Here is a 13,452-nt window from a genome sequence, read left to right on the forward strand (position 1 = left end):
TATGGATGTTGCAGCAAGACTGTCTGGGTTATTGTCGCTCCCCCTCTTCATGGAGGAACGACACTAAACCCTGCCTAGGCTTCATATCCGAGTCATAGCACCATTATGTCGCTCCCCCTCTTCATGGAGGAACGACACAGGACCCTGCGCTGTTCTTTTGTCTGCTCGGCCCTCCCCGGGTTTGCTGCTGGTTCTTCCCGGGTTGGCTACCGTCCCTTCCACCTCCGTGGAAGGGCGGTTCCCCCTGCCACCTTCCCCACTTCCGCGGGGGAGCGGCACACCGCCGGCCGGCTCTCTCGGGGGCTGCACAGGTGTTCCTTCAGATAGGTGTTCCTCTTAGATGTTCCTGGTGCATGTTGTCTCTCTCCTCCTTTATAGTCCTTTTCCACCAATCCCAACTCTGCTACCCACACGCCGAGTACGCTGCTCTCCTCCAATCAGGAGCAAGTCCTACAGTTTATTGGTTGAACTGGAGGCAGCTGTGTAGAAGCTGTTTGCTCCTCTCCCAGCGCCATATTGTGGGAGAGCAGATGCATAGAATAAGTCTTAATTCCAGTAACTTAGTCTAGTCCGAGTTGCTCGCAGTTGCTCCCCACAGTTATTATCCTGGCAGTGTTATATTATGACCTTGGGCAAGTGATTTAACCTCTCTGTACCAAATTTTACTTACCTTCAAAAAGGGGATAATAACACGGCTTAATTCTAAGGCTTGTTATGGAGATTGGATGGGCAAATGTTTGTAAAGCACTTGGAAGAGAGCCTGGCCTACAGATGGTGGTATATGAGTGTTTGTTATACAACAATAGTTACCATTTCTGGAGCACTTTGCTATCTGCCAGGCATAGAATGTGTTACTTCCAACCCCCTCTCAATCATGGGAGGCAGATATATCATTTACAGTGGTGTGTTAGAGCTTGCTTGTACTTTCTTATGAGAACCAAATATTTTATTTCGAGAAAGTTTGGAAGTCAGTAGGTACTAAAGTCAGAGCCATTATTAAAAGTTAAATTATTGGTGCTGCTGTGTGGCACAGCAGGTTAAACCACTGCCTGCAGTGCCAGCATCCCATATGGATGCCAGTTCGAGTCCTGGCTGCTCCCACTTCCCATCTAGCTCCCTGCTAATGTGCCTGGGAAAGCAGTGGAAGATAGCCTAAGTGTTTGGGACCCTGCCACCCACATGGGAGTCCTGGATGAAACTCCTGGATCCTGGTTTCGGCCTGGCCCAACCCTGGCTGATGCAGCCCTTTGGGGAGTGAACCAGTGGATGGAAGACCTCTCTCTGTCTCTGCCTCTGCCTCCCTATATGCCTTTCAAATAAATAAACAAATCTTTTTTAAAAGGTTAAATTATATTTATAATCAAACATATTAAAAATGAAGATAATAAATATTCAAATATCACTTCCTAAGTATTTTACTACCATCTATGCCCAATCCTTTGCAGTATTTGCATGGTAGAAAAAAATGGTGTGAAATTGTGCCCTTCTCCCTAACTCTGCCTCTGGTGACGTCAGTAGCTGGCTTTGATATCTGCTGTGTGGAGCAGTGCTACCCTAGACATTGGCAGCCACTACAAATCCGGGTTTTTTTTTATTTGGCAAGTTGGTTGTTAAACACTTATCTGTATGCCTACTTTTAAGATGGTGAAATTGAGAAATTAAATGATTTTGCCCAAGGCCACACAGCTAAGAAGTGGTAATGTGGGAGGCAACCCTAGGATTTTGTTTGCTTGCTTGTGTTTAAAACAAAAGCTGTGTTTCCCAAGCCTCTGTGCTTGCTATTCAGCTACTCTCCCCTGAGCACAGGAACGTGCACACTGGATACACCTCGGACACAGAAACAGAAACAGGCGAGCTATCCCTTCCCTGGAGCTCCTGGGGCCTTAATGTGCACATCTAACCCCAGCACACCCATCCCGTGCACAGCTGTGAAAGTTCCTCTCCAGTCCCATTATTTTAATCCAGCCTAGGAATGCCTTTAGTCACTAATCTTTTTCTTTTTTTGAAGGTTTATTTATTTATTTGAAAGAGTTATACACAGAGAGAATAAGAGGAGAGAGAGAGAGAGAGAGAGGTCTTGCATCTGTTGGTTCACTCCCCAGATGGCTGCAATGGCCAGAGCTGCACCGATCCAAAGCAAGGAGCCAGGAGCTTCTCTCAGGTCTCCCACACGGGTGCAGGGGCCCAAGGACCTGGCCATCTTCTACTGCTTTCCCAGGCCACAGCAGAGAGCTGGATTGGAAGTGGAGCTGCCGGGACTTAGAACTGGTGCCCATATGGGATGCTGGCACTGCAGGCAGCGACTCTACCCACTCCGCCACAGCACAGGCCCCTGGTCACTTATCTTGATCATCCCATTGCTGTTTTGCCTGTGGTTCATTTTTGTCCATTATCCCTCATTCCCAGAACTTCCTTTCTGTTGTTCAGGGTTAAGATTAAACCCATTCTTTCCAACACCTGCCCTAGTTTCTATTTTCTGGGGTTGAGAAGGCTTGGAATAGTATTGAAGGTTTTCTAAATAACCAATTTCCTTAAACTTTTGATTAATGTAAATATGCATCCAGGAAACTACGCATATCAGAAGTGTCCCACTTACTCATTTCCACAAATTCAACAAACCCCCGTGACTGGCACCTTCCTTTCAGCAGCTTCTTCATCCTCTTGTCTAGTTTTTACTCTTCCAAGGGTAACCACGAATCTAATGTCTAAGTCTTGCAATTTTTTTCCTTTTAATTTTTATTTATTAGCAAGAGGGAGAGGGAGAGAGAGAGGGAGAGTGAGCTCCACCTGCTGTCTCAAATGCCCACCACGGGCAGGGCTGGGGCTGAAGCCGGGAGCCAGGAACCCAATCACTCGAACCACCACCACTGCCTCCAGGGTCAGGAGCTGGAGCCCTAGATCAAACTCAGGCGCTCTGATGTGGCAGGATACAGGCGTAACAGTCTTAACCACTACCCTTGCTGCGGGCACATCCAGGACTGTGTTGGGAGAACACTCTGTCCAGGATTATCTTCTCCTCCTTTTGGCATGGGCGTAGTGTCAGGACTCTTCTCTGGCCAACCCTCTTGACTTACTTCCTACTCCTGTGGAGCAATGACAAGAGACCTGAGTTCAGATTCCAGCACAACCCCTGAATAACCCCGTGGCCCTGGAAAGTCCACTTCTCTCTGAGCCTCAACAATCGAGTCTACAAAATATAAATGACACGATCTGTTTGCAGGGTTGCCATGAGGATCAACTGAAGTCTCAGCCTTAAACACCTTGTACAGTGTGCCTGCTGTGGAATCATGTACTAGCCAATTGTTACTGACTTGGCTTTGTGAAAGCACAATGCGAGGGTTTGTGTCTATTATTCTTAAATCTGGCCAAATGGAATGATCTGATTTTCTTATCTGCTCTTCCTCCCAGTCTTTGACATCTCAGTTAAGGCATCATTGCCATTTTCTAAAGATTTAGGTTCCACATATAGTTGTTTTTCTTGATTCCTATCTTTTTTACTCATCTAATTAACCAGTAGGTTTTGCTAACCCTAAAAGAAAACTCAGGCCACTAAATTTTCTCTTATTTCCTACTACCCTATTTTAAGCCAGCACTGTTGTTATGGAACATTCCAAAACCGCTTGGAGGAATTGCTATAGAATCCTGAAAACGGGGCCCACTTGCACAACACACAAGTCAATCACTCACTTGTGGAAGTGAATAGGTATTTATTGCAAAGCATAGAATAAAGAGCCAGGAAGCTATGGCTTAATTCCTAAGCCCCCTGAGGGTTTGGGGTAAAGGTTGTTATAGACTGAAGAGTTGAGACATGCATGTTCATGTCTCATGTTCATATGCAGATCACTGCTTGGTCTGTAGCACTTGTGGCCCTCCTGATTGGTTGGTGATACCGTATTCTTTTGGGAATTTTGGTGGTAGCAGAGTGGGCTCCAATCAGTCAGGTGGTAGCCACCTACTTCTTTCTCAGGGCCTGGGGTTCCAGATGAGACTAAACATCAAGAAATTGCCTACAGGGGAGATAAATGACCTCATGAGTCTTATGTTCAGGGATCCTGTAGGTCTAGTTACACCACTCCAACAATTTAGTGGATCATTTTATTTTAAAATATTTATTATTTATCCCAAAGGTAGAGTCATGGAGAGAGATACTCCCCAAATGACTGCAAACGCCAGGCTGAAGCCAACAGCCAAGAACTCAATCCAGGTCTCTTACATGCGTGGCAGGGGCCCAAGCACTAAAGCCACCTTCTGCTGCTTTCCCAGGTGCATTATCAGGGAGCTGGATCAGAAGTGGAGCAGCTGGGACTCATAAGGTATGCTGGCATTGCAAGCAGTGACTTAACCTGCTGTGCCACAAAACTGGCCCCTAGTGAGTTAATTTTGTAAGAGGTTGATTTGCGATCATAAAAGCTGGGCAAGGAAACTTTAAGCTAAGGGAAGGCAGCTGGGAGACCATGGGAGACTGGGACTTAAATATCTCCAGGAGAGTGTGATGTAATGAGAACGGCCTCCATGTCTTAATGACTGCAGCTGTACCCTCACTACCCTGAACCGTTCCTGGCCCTTGGTAGGCTTTTGCCATCTTACAGATAAGGAACCAGATTCTGAGTGGTTAAACAACTTATAAAACTCAGTACATAAAAAATCAGACTCAAGGGGCCAGGGCTGTGGCATAGTCAGTAAAGCTGCCGCTTGCAGTGCCCGAATCCCACATGGGCATGGCTTCAAGTCCTGACTGCTCCACTATGGATCCATCTCCCTGCTAAGGTGGCTGGGTACAGCGGTGGAAGATGATGAAGATGGCCCAAGTGAAGTGACCCATGTGAGGGACCTGGAAGAAGTTTATGGCTCCTAGCTTCTGGCTTCGGCCTCGCCCAGCCCTGGCTGTTGCAACCACTTGGGAGTGAACCAGTGGATGGAAAACCTCCCCCAATCCCCGCCCCGATTCTGCCTTTCAAATAAAAAATAAAAATTTAAAAAGAAATCCAGATTCAAATCTGGAGTCCTCTAGAGCTTGATTGCTTATTCACTATGCTGGGGACCTTGGCTTATCCTAAATTTTTGGTGATACTATGAGAAATTCTCACGCAATTCCCCAACCTGAAAATTCTCCTTGTCCTCTTTAACTGAGAAGGACGTGCATGCAACCCTACACACAGCCTCCTAAGGCATGGAGTGCTGTGGCCTCGTCAGATCTCCTCTCTCCCTGGCTCCTTCTCCCCCACATTCCCGCTATTCCCGCTATCTGGAGCTTTCTCTTCCCGGCAGCCGCTCCCGCCTCTCTCAGAAACGCCCCGCCTCCTTTACCTGCTTTGAAGAACTTCTAATTCTTTAACTGTGCATTATAACAGGCAAGTATTGTATTCCAGCCGGCCCTACTCAACTTTTATCTTTATCGTCCAAAACTGTGGCCTGCCTGAATAGGTTCCAAATATTTACTGAATAAAATATCGCGAGGCAAGGATTCTTTTATCAATTCACAGATGAAAAGGCTGTGGCTCCTACAGGTGCGGTCACTCAGCGGCGGGGTGAAACCCGACACCTCCTCTCCACACACACCACACACAAACCCGCCCCAACCAATGGCTCTTACTGGCTCCACCCACTTCACCCTGCGCCGTCTCCGTGACTAGTTTGACCCCTGGGCGGCCGCCGTAGCGCGTCGCTTCGGTTGCCGTGGGAAACGACCCGGGACCTGGGAGGGAGTAAAGACGTTTCCCGCCGGCGGGAGCTGCCGCTGTGACTGAGAGGGGGTACCCCGAGCCGGCGGGGCCGATTGCTGTGGCACCATGGCGGACCAGCTGTATCTGGAAAATATAGACGAGTTCGTCACGGACCAGAACAAGATTGTGAGGAGCGAGGGCCTGGGGGAGCAGGCGTGCGACTGGGGTCCTGGGCCGAGCCAGGGCGGTGGGGGCCTGGACCCTCGTGCTTGTGGTCTCGTGGGGGACTGGCCGAGAGGGGGGACAGGTCCCCGTCACCGCGTGCTCCCGGGGCGAGCGAGGACTCGCCGGGGAGGTCTAATGGCGCGCGCGGCAGCGGGCGTTCCTCGGGTAGGCGTGTTGGGGGCTGCCCCGGGGAGAGGCCGCGGGGGTTGAGGGTCTGTCTAAGGCGTCCCTACGCCGGCTTGACCCGGCGGGTGGCGTTTCAAGCCCCAGGTTTGCCTCTGAGGAAAGTGTGCCTCAGCCGTGTTGAGGGACGGTCTGACCTCGGGTTTCCTCTTCCTGGAAATTGGAGTATTGACGGGGGCGTGACCCGCCTGGCGGGGTTGGTGTCCTGATCGGAGGGGAGGGAGGCGAATGCGCCTTGCGAGGCGTGGTAGTGAGCGCCCGCTGGGTGCCGGGGCTCTGTGGCTACGCGCTGTTGCCCGTCATCTTTGCCTCGGCCCTCCCCACCCCCACCCCCGCCCCAGGCAGGGAGTCGTATTCCTTCGGGGAACCCCGAGGCCAAAGAACGAGTTCGGTCGCTCTTAGAGAGGGCGGCGCCGTCTTCGAACCTAGGCCTGGCTCTTCCACGAGTCCTTCGAGCTCGCCCCGGCCTGTGCCTGACCTGCCCAGGTCTTTTGATTATGGCAGCTCGGCCTGTAGCGAGCTTTAGCGAGAGAGTGACAGGCGGACGGGGTGGAGGAGGGCTGCACGCTTGGTGTCAGTGGTTCCCATCTGACCCGCTGCGGTCTTCATCCCGACCCCTGCACCGCCTGTGCCCCTAGTGCTCGTCCCTGTGGCTGCAGCTTTCCTGAGCGATTTCTGCATCATACGCTTGGGAAATCATTTAGCTCCTAGGTGAGTTTTCAGGTAGTTTAGGCCGGTGGTTCCCCCACAAAGGCAGAATCTAAAGAAAGGCCTAAGTGAAACAAGGAGCAAGAGGAAAAGGAGAGCTCTTTCTTTACGTGTATTCGGACTGTCTTTGTATGAAGCAGTCTGGGGGGAAAAAAACACAAACTTTTTGTTAGTGTTTGTAAAGTAGATATCTTTATTCTGCCAGCCCAGGTAGTTCTTGACAAAACTGTGGTGGTATTGATTGCAATTGATAAGGCACAATCACACTCACTTAAGATTACTGATCTAGGCTCTGGGGGCATTTCATAAAACATTCTTGAAAATTGCTTCTTCTTGCAGGTGACGTACAAATGGCTGAGCTATACACTAGGGGTTCATGTTAACCAGGCCAAACAGTAAGTCCAATTTACTACCAATTTTAATCACATAGAGGAGGGTTTTGTTTTGTTTGTTTCTTGTTTTGCTCTTTAGATAGCTCCTAGGATAGAACTAATTTTCTTTTTTTTTCCTGAGTAAATGGAAAAAAACACTTATTTTACTACCTCATATTTTTGTCTCTTTTAGGAGACTGGTAGACTTGATAACAAAGGTGTGGTGTGATCAATTTGCTGGATTCATTTGCATCCTTGGCCTGCTGTGAACATGTTTGTTATTTCAAATTTCTTAAATGAATTAGTTCTTTTTGCATCTAAAATTTATATGTCTGTTATCTTACGTCTTCACCACATTCTCATATGTGGGCCTTAGACCCATCTCCAGATGTTACTGGAGTACTTCATAATGAGGTCAACAGGTGTTCGACGCAAGCTGTGTGACAGGGTGAGCGATTTAAGTGAAACTGGAAAGGGAGTGTTTAGGATGGTGTATGGCCTTGCCTTTCTTCAATTTAGTGCCATGTCACCTTTCCTTGCCTAAATTTGGGATCTAACCCGAGCCCAAAAGAAAAGGTGAGCTTTTGAATTCACTTCCAAGATGTGGATGATGTCTGTGACCCAGGGGAGGAATTAGTGAACTGGCTGAGGATACATATATTGGGTTAAATTCTCATTTTGTTTGTTTGATTCCTAAGGGTGGTCTGAAGTTTCTTCTGGAGTCATAGAAACCTAGAGTCATGAGAACTTCCCACAAGTCTCAGAAAATCCCTGACTTCTAGAATGGGTTGATTTGGTTTTATTGGGTTAAGCACATCTAGGAGTCTAATTTGGGGTGTGATGTTAAAGCTTTCAAAACCCAGAAACTCTTATATAGGGATGGATTTGGATTGATTTTGACTAAAATTGCGTAAGACTAGTTCTGGCCCAAACCCAAGAGCTTCAGTTAACTTTGTCAGTGGATACCTATAAGAGTTATTGTCTGTTACCATTATGGGTATTTAAATAAGAGATGAAGCACCTGTTAACCTGTTGGGGTTTAAGGATGAATAATGACTGGATTCTCTGAAAATGAAATAAAGATGTATGCAATTTTAGTGGAGGTACCCCAATTACTTGTAATTTTTATAGCATTAGCACACTAATTCCTACCTGTGTACCCAACTTTACCTATACCACTCTCTGTCTCAATTGTGATACTCTAGCCATATTTGCTTTGCTTTCCTTCAGTTATGTGAAGTCATTCTCACCACAAGAACCTGTACCTTTCTCTCTGCCTAGATTGCTTTTCTTAGCTTTTTTCACCCTTCAGGTTTCAAACTCTAATTCCATGTTACAACAAGCCTTCCCCAATTCTCTATTCCAGGTATCCTCACCCTTCCCTATTTTTATCATAATACTGTTAATTTAGACTTACTATTTATTTTGAAAGTCAGAGTTACAGAGAGAGGGCGAGATAGAGAGAAAGTGATCTTCCATCTGCTGGTTCATTCCCCAGATGGCTGCCATAGCCAGCATTGGACAAGGCTGAAGCCAGGAACTAGGAGCTTTATCAGGTCTCCCACGTGGGTGGCACGGGCCCAAACACCTGGACCATCTTCCACTGCTTTTCCCAGGCCATTAGCAGGGAGCTGGATCAGAAGTGGAGCTGCAGCTGGGGTACAAACTGGCACCTATATGGGATACCAATGTCACAGACAGTGCCTTTCTCTGCTATGTCACAATACTAGCCCCCTACTGTTAATTTCTTTCATGATTCTTTTTTTTAAATAGATTTATTAAGACATGATTCACGTACTATACAATTTACCCATTTGAAGTATACTGTTCAATGATATTGTATACTTAGTTGTGCAGTCATTACCACAATTGCTTTTTTTTTTAAAGATTTATTTATTTTTTATTTATTTGAAAGGCAGAGTTACAGAAAGAAGATGAGAGACAGAGAGAGATCTTCCATCTGCTGATTCACTCCCCAAATGACCGCAACGGCCAGAGCTGGGCCAGGCCAAAACTAAGAGCTTTATTCATGTCTCCCATGTGGGTACAGGGCCCAAGCACTTAGACCATCATCTGCTGCCTTCCCAGGCTATTATCAGAGAGCTGGATCAGAAATGGAGCAGCCAGGACTCTAACAAGTGCTGATCTGGGATGCTGGCATTGCAGGTGGCAGCTTAACCAACGGTGCCACAGCACCAGTTCCTCAGGCTACATCTTAACTACTGTCAATCACCCTCCCAGTTATCAAGCTAATTTTTATTTTGTTGCTTATTTTTTTTTGTAGCAGGAAGCATATTAGCAAAGTTTAATGAGGAGAATACAGCTGACAGGCCAGGTGGGCATCTCAGCAAAGAACTGAGAGCCCAGCTTGCATTCAGACGAGTTTTTATAGATATGGGCCCACCGTTTCTCCTCCCCACTTCCTCTTCTGGGGTATTGCTGGATGGAGGGCTTTCTCAGCTTGGAATTTGGGAAATTCCTCTCAGTTTAACCAGCAAAATGTTCTTTGCCTTAATAGTCCTCCTGGTGCCAGGTGCAGAAGATTCCCCGAAGCTTCCTCCCCTCCCCCCTGCCTGGGAAGGGCTGGGACCCACCTAGCATGGTTATTGGACTTAGGCAAAACTTTTTTTTAAAGTTTTAATTATTTTGAAATAACTAGATACACACACACATACACACACACACATACACATCTTCCATCCTCTGGTTCACTCCCCAGATGACCACAACAGCCAGTGCTGGACCATGCCAAAGCCAGGAGCCTGGAGCTTCATCTGAGTCTCCCACATGGTTGGTGGGGCACAAATACTTGGGCCATCTTCTGCTGCTTTTTCCAAATCCATTTGTGGGGAACTGGATCAGAAGTGGAGCATCCAGGACTCAAACAGGAGCCCATATGGGATGCTGGTGTTGCAGGCAACAGCATTACCCACCATGCCACAACACCAGCCCCTTGGGCAAAACTTGGTGTCCAAATGCTGGTCTGCTTCCAAGGCCTGCTGCTTCTGCTTCTCATTCCACAGCACAGAATTCCCATTTTTGTTTTTCAGCCCCTCTCGCAATACATAGGCTAATGTTTACCTTCCTACCTAATGTTTCCCTCTCAAAAAAAAGTTACCCATGATCTCACGTGGGTAGAACAGGTGAAGGTCTGTCTTCTGTAGGTTCTTTGGGCTAGTGTATGGGCGGCGTAGAACTGGTATTATTGGTATTGGTTTTCTTCTCTTGCTGTCTGTCCTGTGGTGTTTGGAGGTGGCCTGGGAAAAGAGTGTCCTATGTGATCCAGAGGGCTGGTCACATGGTCCAGCAAGATAGGTTGGGACTCCTGACTCATGATCATCTGGAGTTGGGTGGCTTGTATTTGTGGCTCTTGTTTTCTCCTGGCCAGCTCTGCCAAAAATATGTCCCCAGAAACAGCAGGGTCAGAGGTCCTTGTCTTTGGACAAGAAAAGGAGTTCAGAAGTGAGAGTAACAATATGCATGCTGGCAAAGTTTAATGAAGAGAATATACCTGACAGGCCAGATGAGCATCTCAGCAAAGAAGTAAGCCTCAAACTAATTTTTTTTTAGATTTATTTATTTATTTGAAAGTCAGAGTTACAGAGAGAGAGAAGGAGAGGCAGAGAGAGAGAGAGAGAGAGAGGTCTTCCATCTGCTGGTTCACTCCCCAGTTGGCCGCAACTGCCGGAGCTGTGCCTATCCAAAGCCAGGAGCCAGGAGCTTCCTCCGGGTCTCCCACGTGGGTGCAGGGGCCCAAGGACTTGGGCCATCTTCTGCTGCTTTCCCAGGCCATAGCAGAGAGCCGATTTGGAAGTAGAGCAGCCAGTTCTCCAAGCGGCACCCATATGGGATGCCAGCGCTTCAGGCTGGGGCGTTAACCCCCTGCCACAGCGCTGGCTCCGCTCCCTCAAACTAATTTTTAAATGAACATTGAAATGTGTAAGTAGCGGCTGGAAACAACCATTTTATTCTCATGGATTCTTAATGGTCTGAAATTTGGACATAGAACAGAGGGAATAACTTATAGGTGTTTCCTAACTGGAAAGTCTCAATGACTAGAACCCAGTCATCTGAGTGCATTTTTTTGTACACATCTGGCAGCTGATGCTGGGCATTGGCTAGGATTTTCTATTCCCCCCAGTTCTTTGTATGTTTTTAGCATTACTTTAGACTCATAAAATGGTAAACTTGATAGAGTCTCAACCCTCATTGATTTGAACAAAATAATTTCACATTGTAAAAATGCTGTGGGGGCCAGCATTGTGGCATAGCAGGTGAAGCTGCCACCTGCAGTGGCATCCCATATGGGCACTGGTTCAAGTCCTGGCTGCTCCTCTTCCAATCCAGCTCTCTGCTGTGGCTTGGGAAAGCCGTGGAAGATGGCCCAAGTCCTTGGGCCCCTGCAACCACATGGGAGGACTGGAGGAAGCTCCTGGCTCCTTGCTTTGGATCGGCACAGCTCTGGCCATTTCGGCCAAATGGGGAGTGAACCAGCAGATGGAAGACCTCTCTCTCTCTCTCTGCTTCTCCTTCTCTCTGTGTGTAACTCTGACTTTCAAATAAATAAATAAATCTTTAAAAAAAAAAAAAAAGTTGTGAAAGAATTAGGCTAGGGAAGGCTGTATGGCCATGTACAGTATTTGTCCTGGAAAGAATTGTGTGTGGAATTTGCAAGGTAAATTAATAAAGTGAGAAGCTCTAATCATGTAGGAAGTGTGTGGTTTTTTTGTTTTGTTTTGTTTTGTTTTGTTTTGACAGGCAGAGTTAGTGAGAGAGAGACAGAGAGAAAGGTCTTCCTTCCATTGGTTCACCCCCCAAATGCCTGCCACGGCCGGCGCTGCACTGATCCGAAGCCAGGAGCCAGGTGCTTCCTCCTGGTTTCCCATGCCGGTGCAGGGCCCAAGGACTTTGGGCCATCCTCCACTGCCTTCCCGGGCCACAGCAGAGAGCTAGACTGGAAGAGGAGCAACTGGGACAGAATCCAGTGCCCCAACCGGGACTAGAAACTGGGGTGCCGGCGCTGCAGGCGGAGGATTAGCCTAGTGAGCCGCAGAGCCGGCCGGAAGTGTATCTTTAAAAATCATATATATATATTGTCATTTATATTTAAGAAATTCCATATTGCCGGTAAAATGCTTGACTTGATTAAATCAGAAAATGCATCTAAGAGCTTCAAAAAGTACTCAGAAATTACTTTTTTTTTTTTTTTTTTTTTTTGACAGGCAGAGTGGACAGTGAGAGAGAGAGACAGAGAGAAAGGTCTTCCTTTTACCATTGGTTCACCCTCCAATGGCCGCTGCGGCCGGAGCACCACACTGATCCGAAGGCAGGAGCCAGGTGCTTCTCCTGGTCTCCCATGGGGTGCAGGGCCCAAGTACTTGGGCCATCCTCCACTGCACTCCCTGGCCACAGCAGAGAGCTGGCCTGGAAGAGGGGCAACCGGGACAGAATCCGGTGCCCCGACCGGGACTAGAACCCAGTGTGCCGGCGCCGCAAGGCAGAGGATTAGCCAAGTGAGCCGCGGCGCCAGCCAGAAATTACTTTTTAAAGTTTGCTTTGATCTTGTTAATAAAGAGAACAACAGATTTATTTGCAAAGGCATGAAAAACAATCACTGTGGTGATATAGGCAAAGGTCTGAGTTTGGGATAAAAGCCCTACAGTTGGACAGTTAACTTGAGAGTGTCTTTGGTGTGGTACCTGCCTATCATGTCTCCTTCCAGCGTGGTCCTAACTAGTATAAACACACCAACGTGTTCCTGAGTCTGTTACCTTATTTGTCTTTCTAACATAATTGATGCAGTAGAAGGAAACACTATAGAGGCAAGGTGGAGAAATCAACAAAAATACTGAATAGGGTACGTTTTTATTCTTATAGTCTAGTGGGGATGGCACATAAGAAAACTAAATAGAGAATTTTAAGTGCTAAATAATGAGGTTGGGGTAAGTTCTGTTAGAGCTTGGAAGGTAGACAACCTTGCTTGCAGTGGGGGTGAGGGAGGGGGTTGTTAGGGAAGGCGTCACATAGGGGATGATGATAGAGCTTCTGTTTTCATGAGGAAATTGGGTGGATGAGGCCTGAGAAGAGCATTGCAGGCAGAAGGAGGGACGCAGACAAATGAGCCAGGGGTACTGCAGAATGCTTAAAATAGGGGAGTCAGGGAATGTGAGACATATAGGGTGCAGGATAAGAAGGGTCTTACTGCCTTTATTGGGAATTTGAAGTTGGTCCTTCCGGGTGGGGAGCCACTGAAATTTTGCAGACCAGTATTATTGAGCCAGCCACTTTTCAACGTTAATTAT

The 13,452-nt window shown here is 47.4% G+C and overlaps 1 protein-coding gene and 1 long non-coding RNA gene across 5 annotated transcripts in view; one reads left to right on the top strand and one right to left on the bottom strand.

Moving 5' to 3' along the window:
• Positions 1-3,691: 3,691 nt before the first annotated feature.
• LOC138849953 (uncharacterized) lies at positions 3,692-5,557 on the bottom strand. Its single transcript, XR_011389270.1, has 2 exons — positions 5,308-5,557; positions 3,692-4,007 (listed from the first exon to the last, which is right to left on the bottom strand). It is a non-coding gene; the product is annotated as an uncharacterized lncRNA (long non-coding RNA).
• Positions 5,558-5,616: 59 nt separating this feature from the next.
• Positions 5,617-13,452, top strand: part of POLD3 (DNA polymerase delta 3, accessory subunit) — a 59,794-nt gene continuing 51,958 nt past the window's right edge. For 2 of the 4 annotated variants that reach the window (XM_008264043.4, XM_002708695.5), the window contains exons 1-2: positions 5,617-5,849; positions 7,119-7,174. In XM_008264043.4, the coding sequence (XP_008262265.1) occupies positions 5,790-5,849; positions 7,119-7,174 (116 nt within the window). In that variant the 5' untranslated portion in view covers positions 5,617-5,789. Of the gene's footprint in view, positions 5,850-6,259; positions 6,783-7,118; positions 7,175-13,452 lie in introns of those variants that run through there. The other 2 variants (XM_070075366.1, XM_070075369.1) reach the window with 1 other exon arrangement.

Source organism: Oryctolagus cuniculus, chromosome 1, assembly GCF_964237555.1.
Source record: "Oryctolagus cuniculus chromosome 1, mOryCun1.1, whole genome shotgun sequence".
Lineage (NCBI taxonomy): Eukaryota > Metazoa > Chordata > Mammalia > Lagomorpha > Leporidae > Oryctolagus > Oryctolagus cuniculus.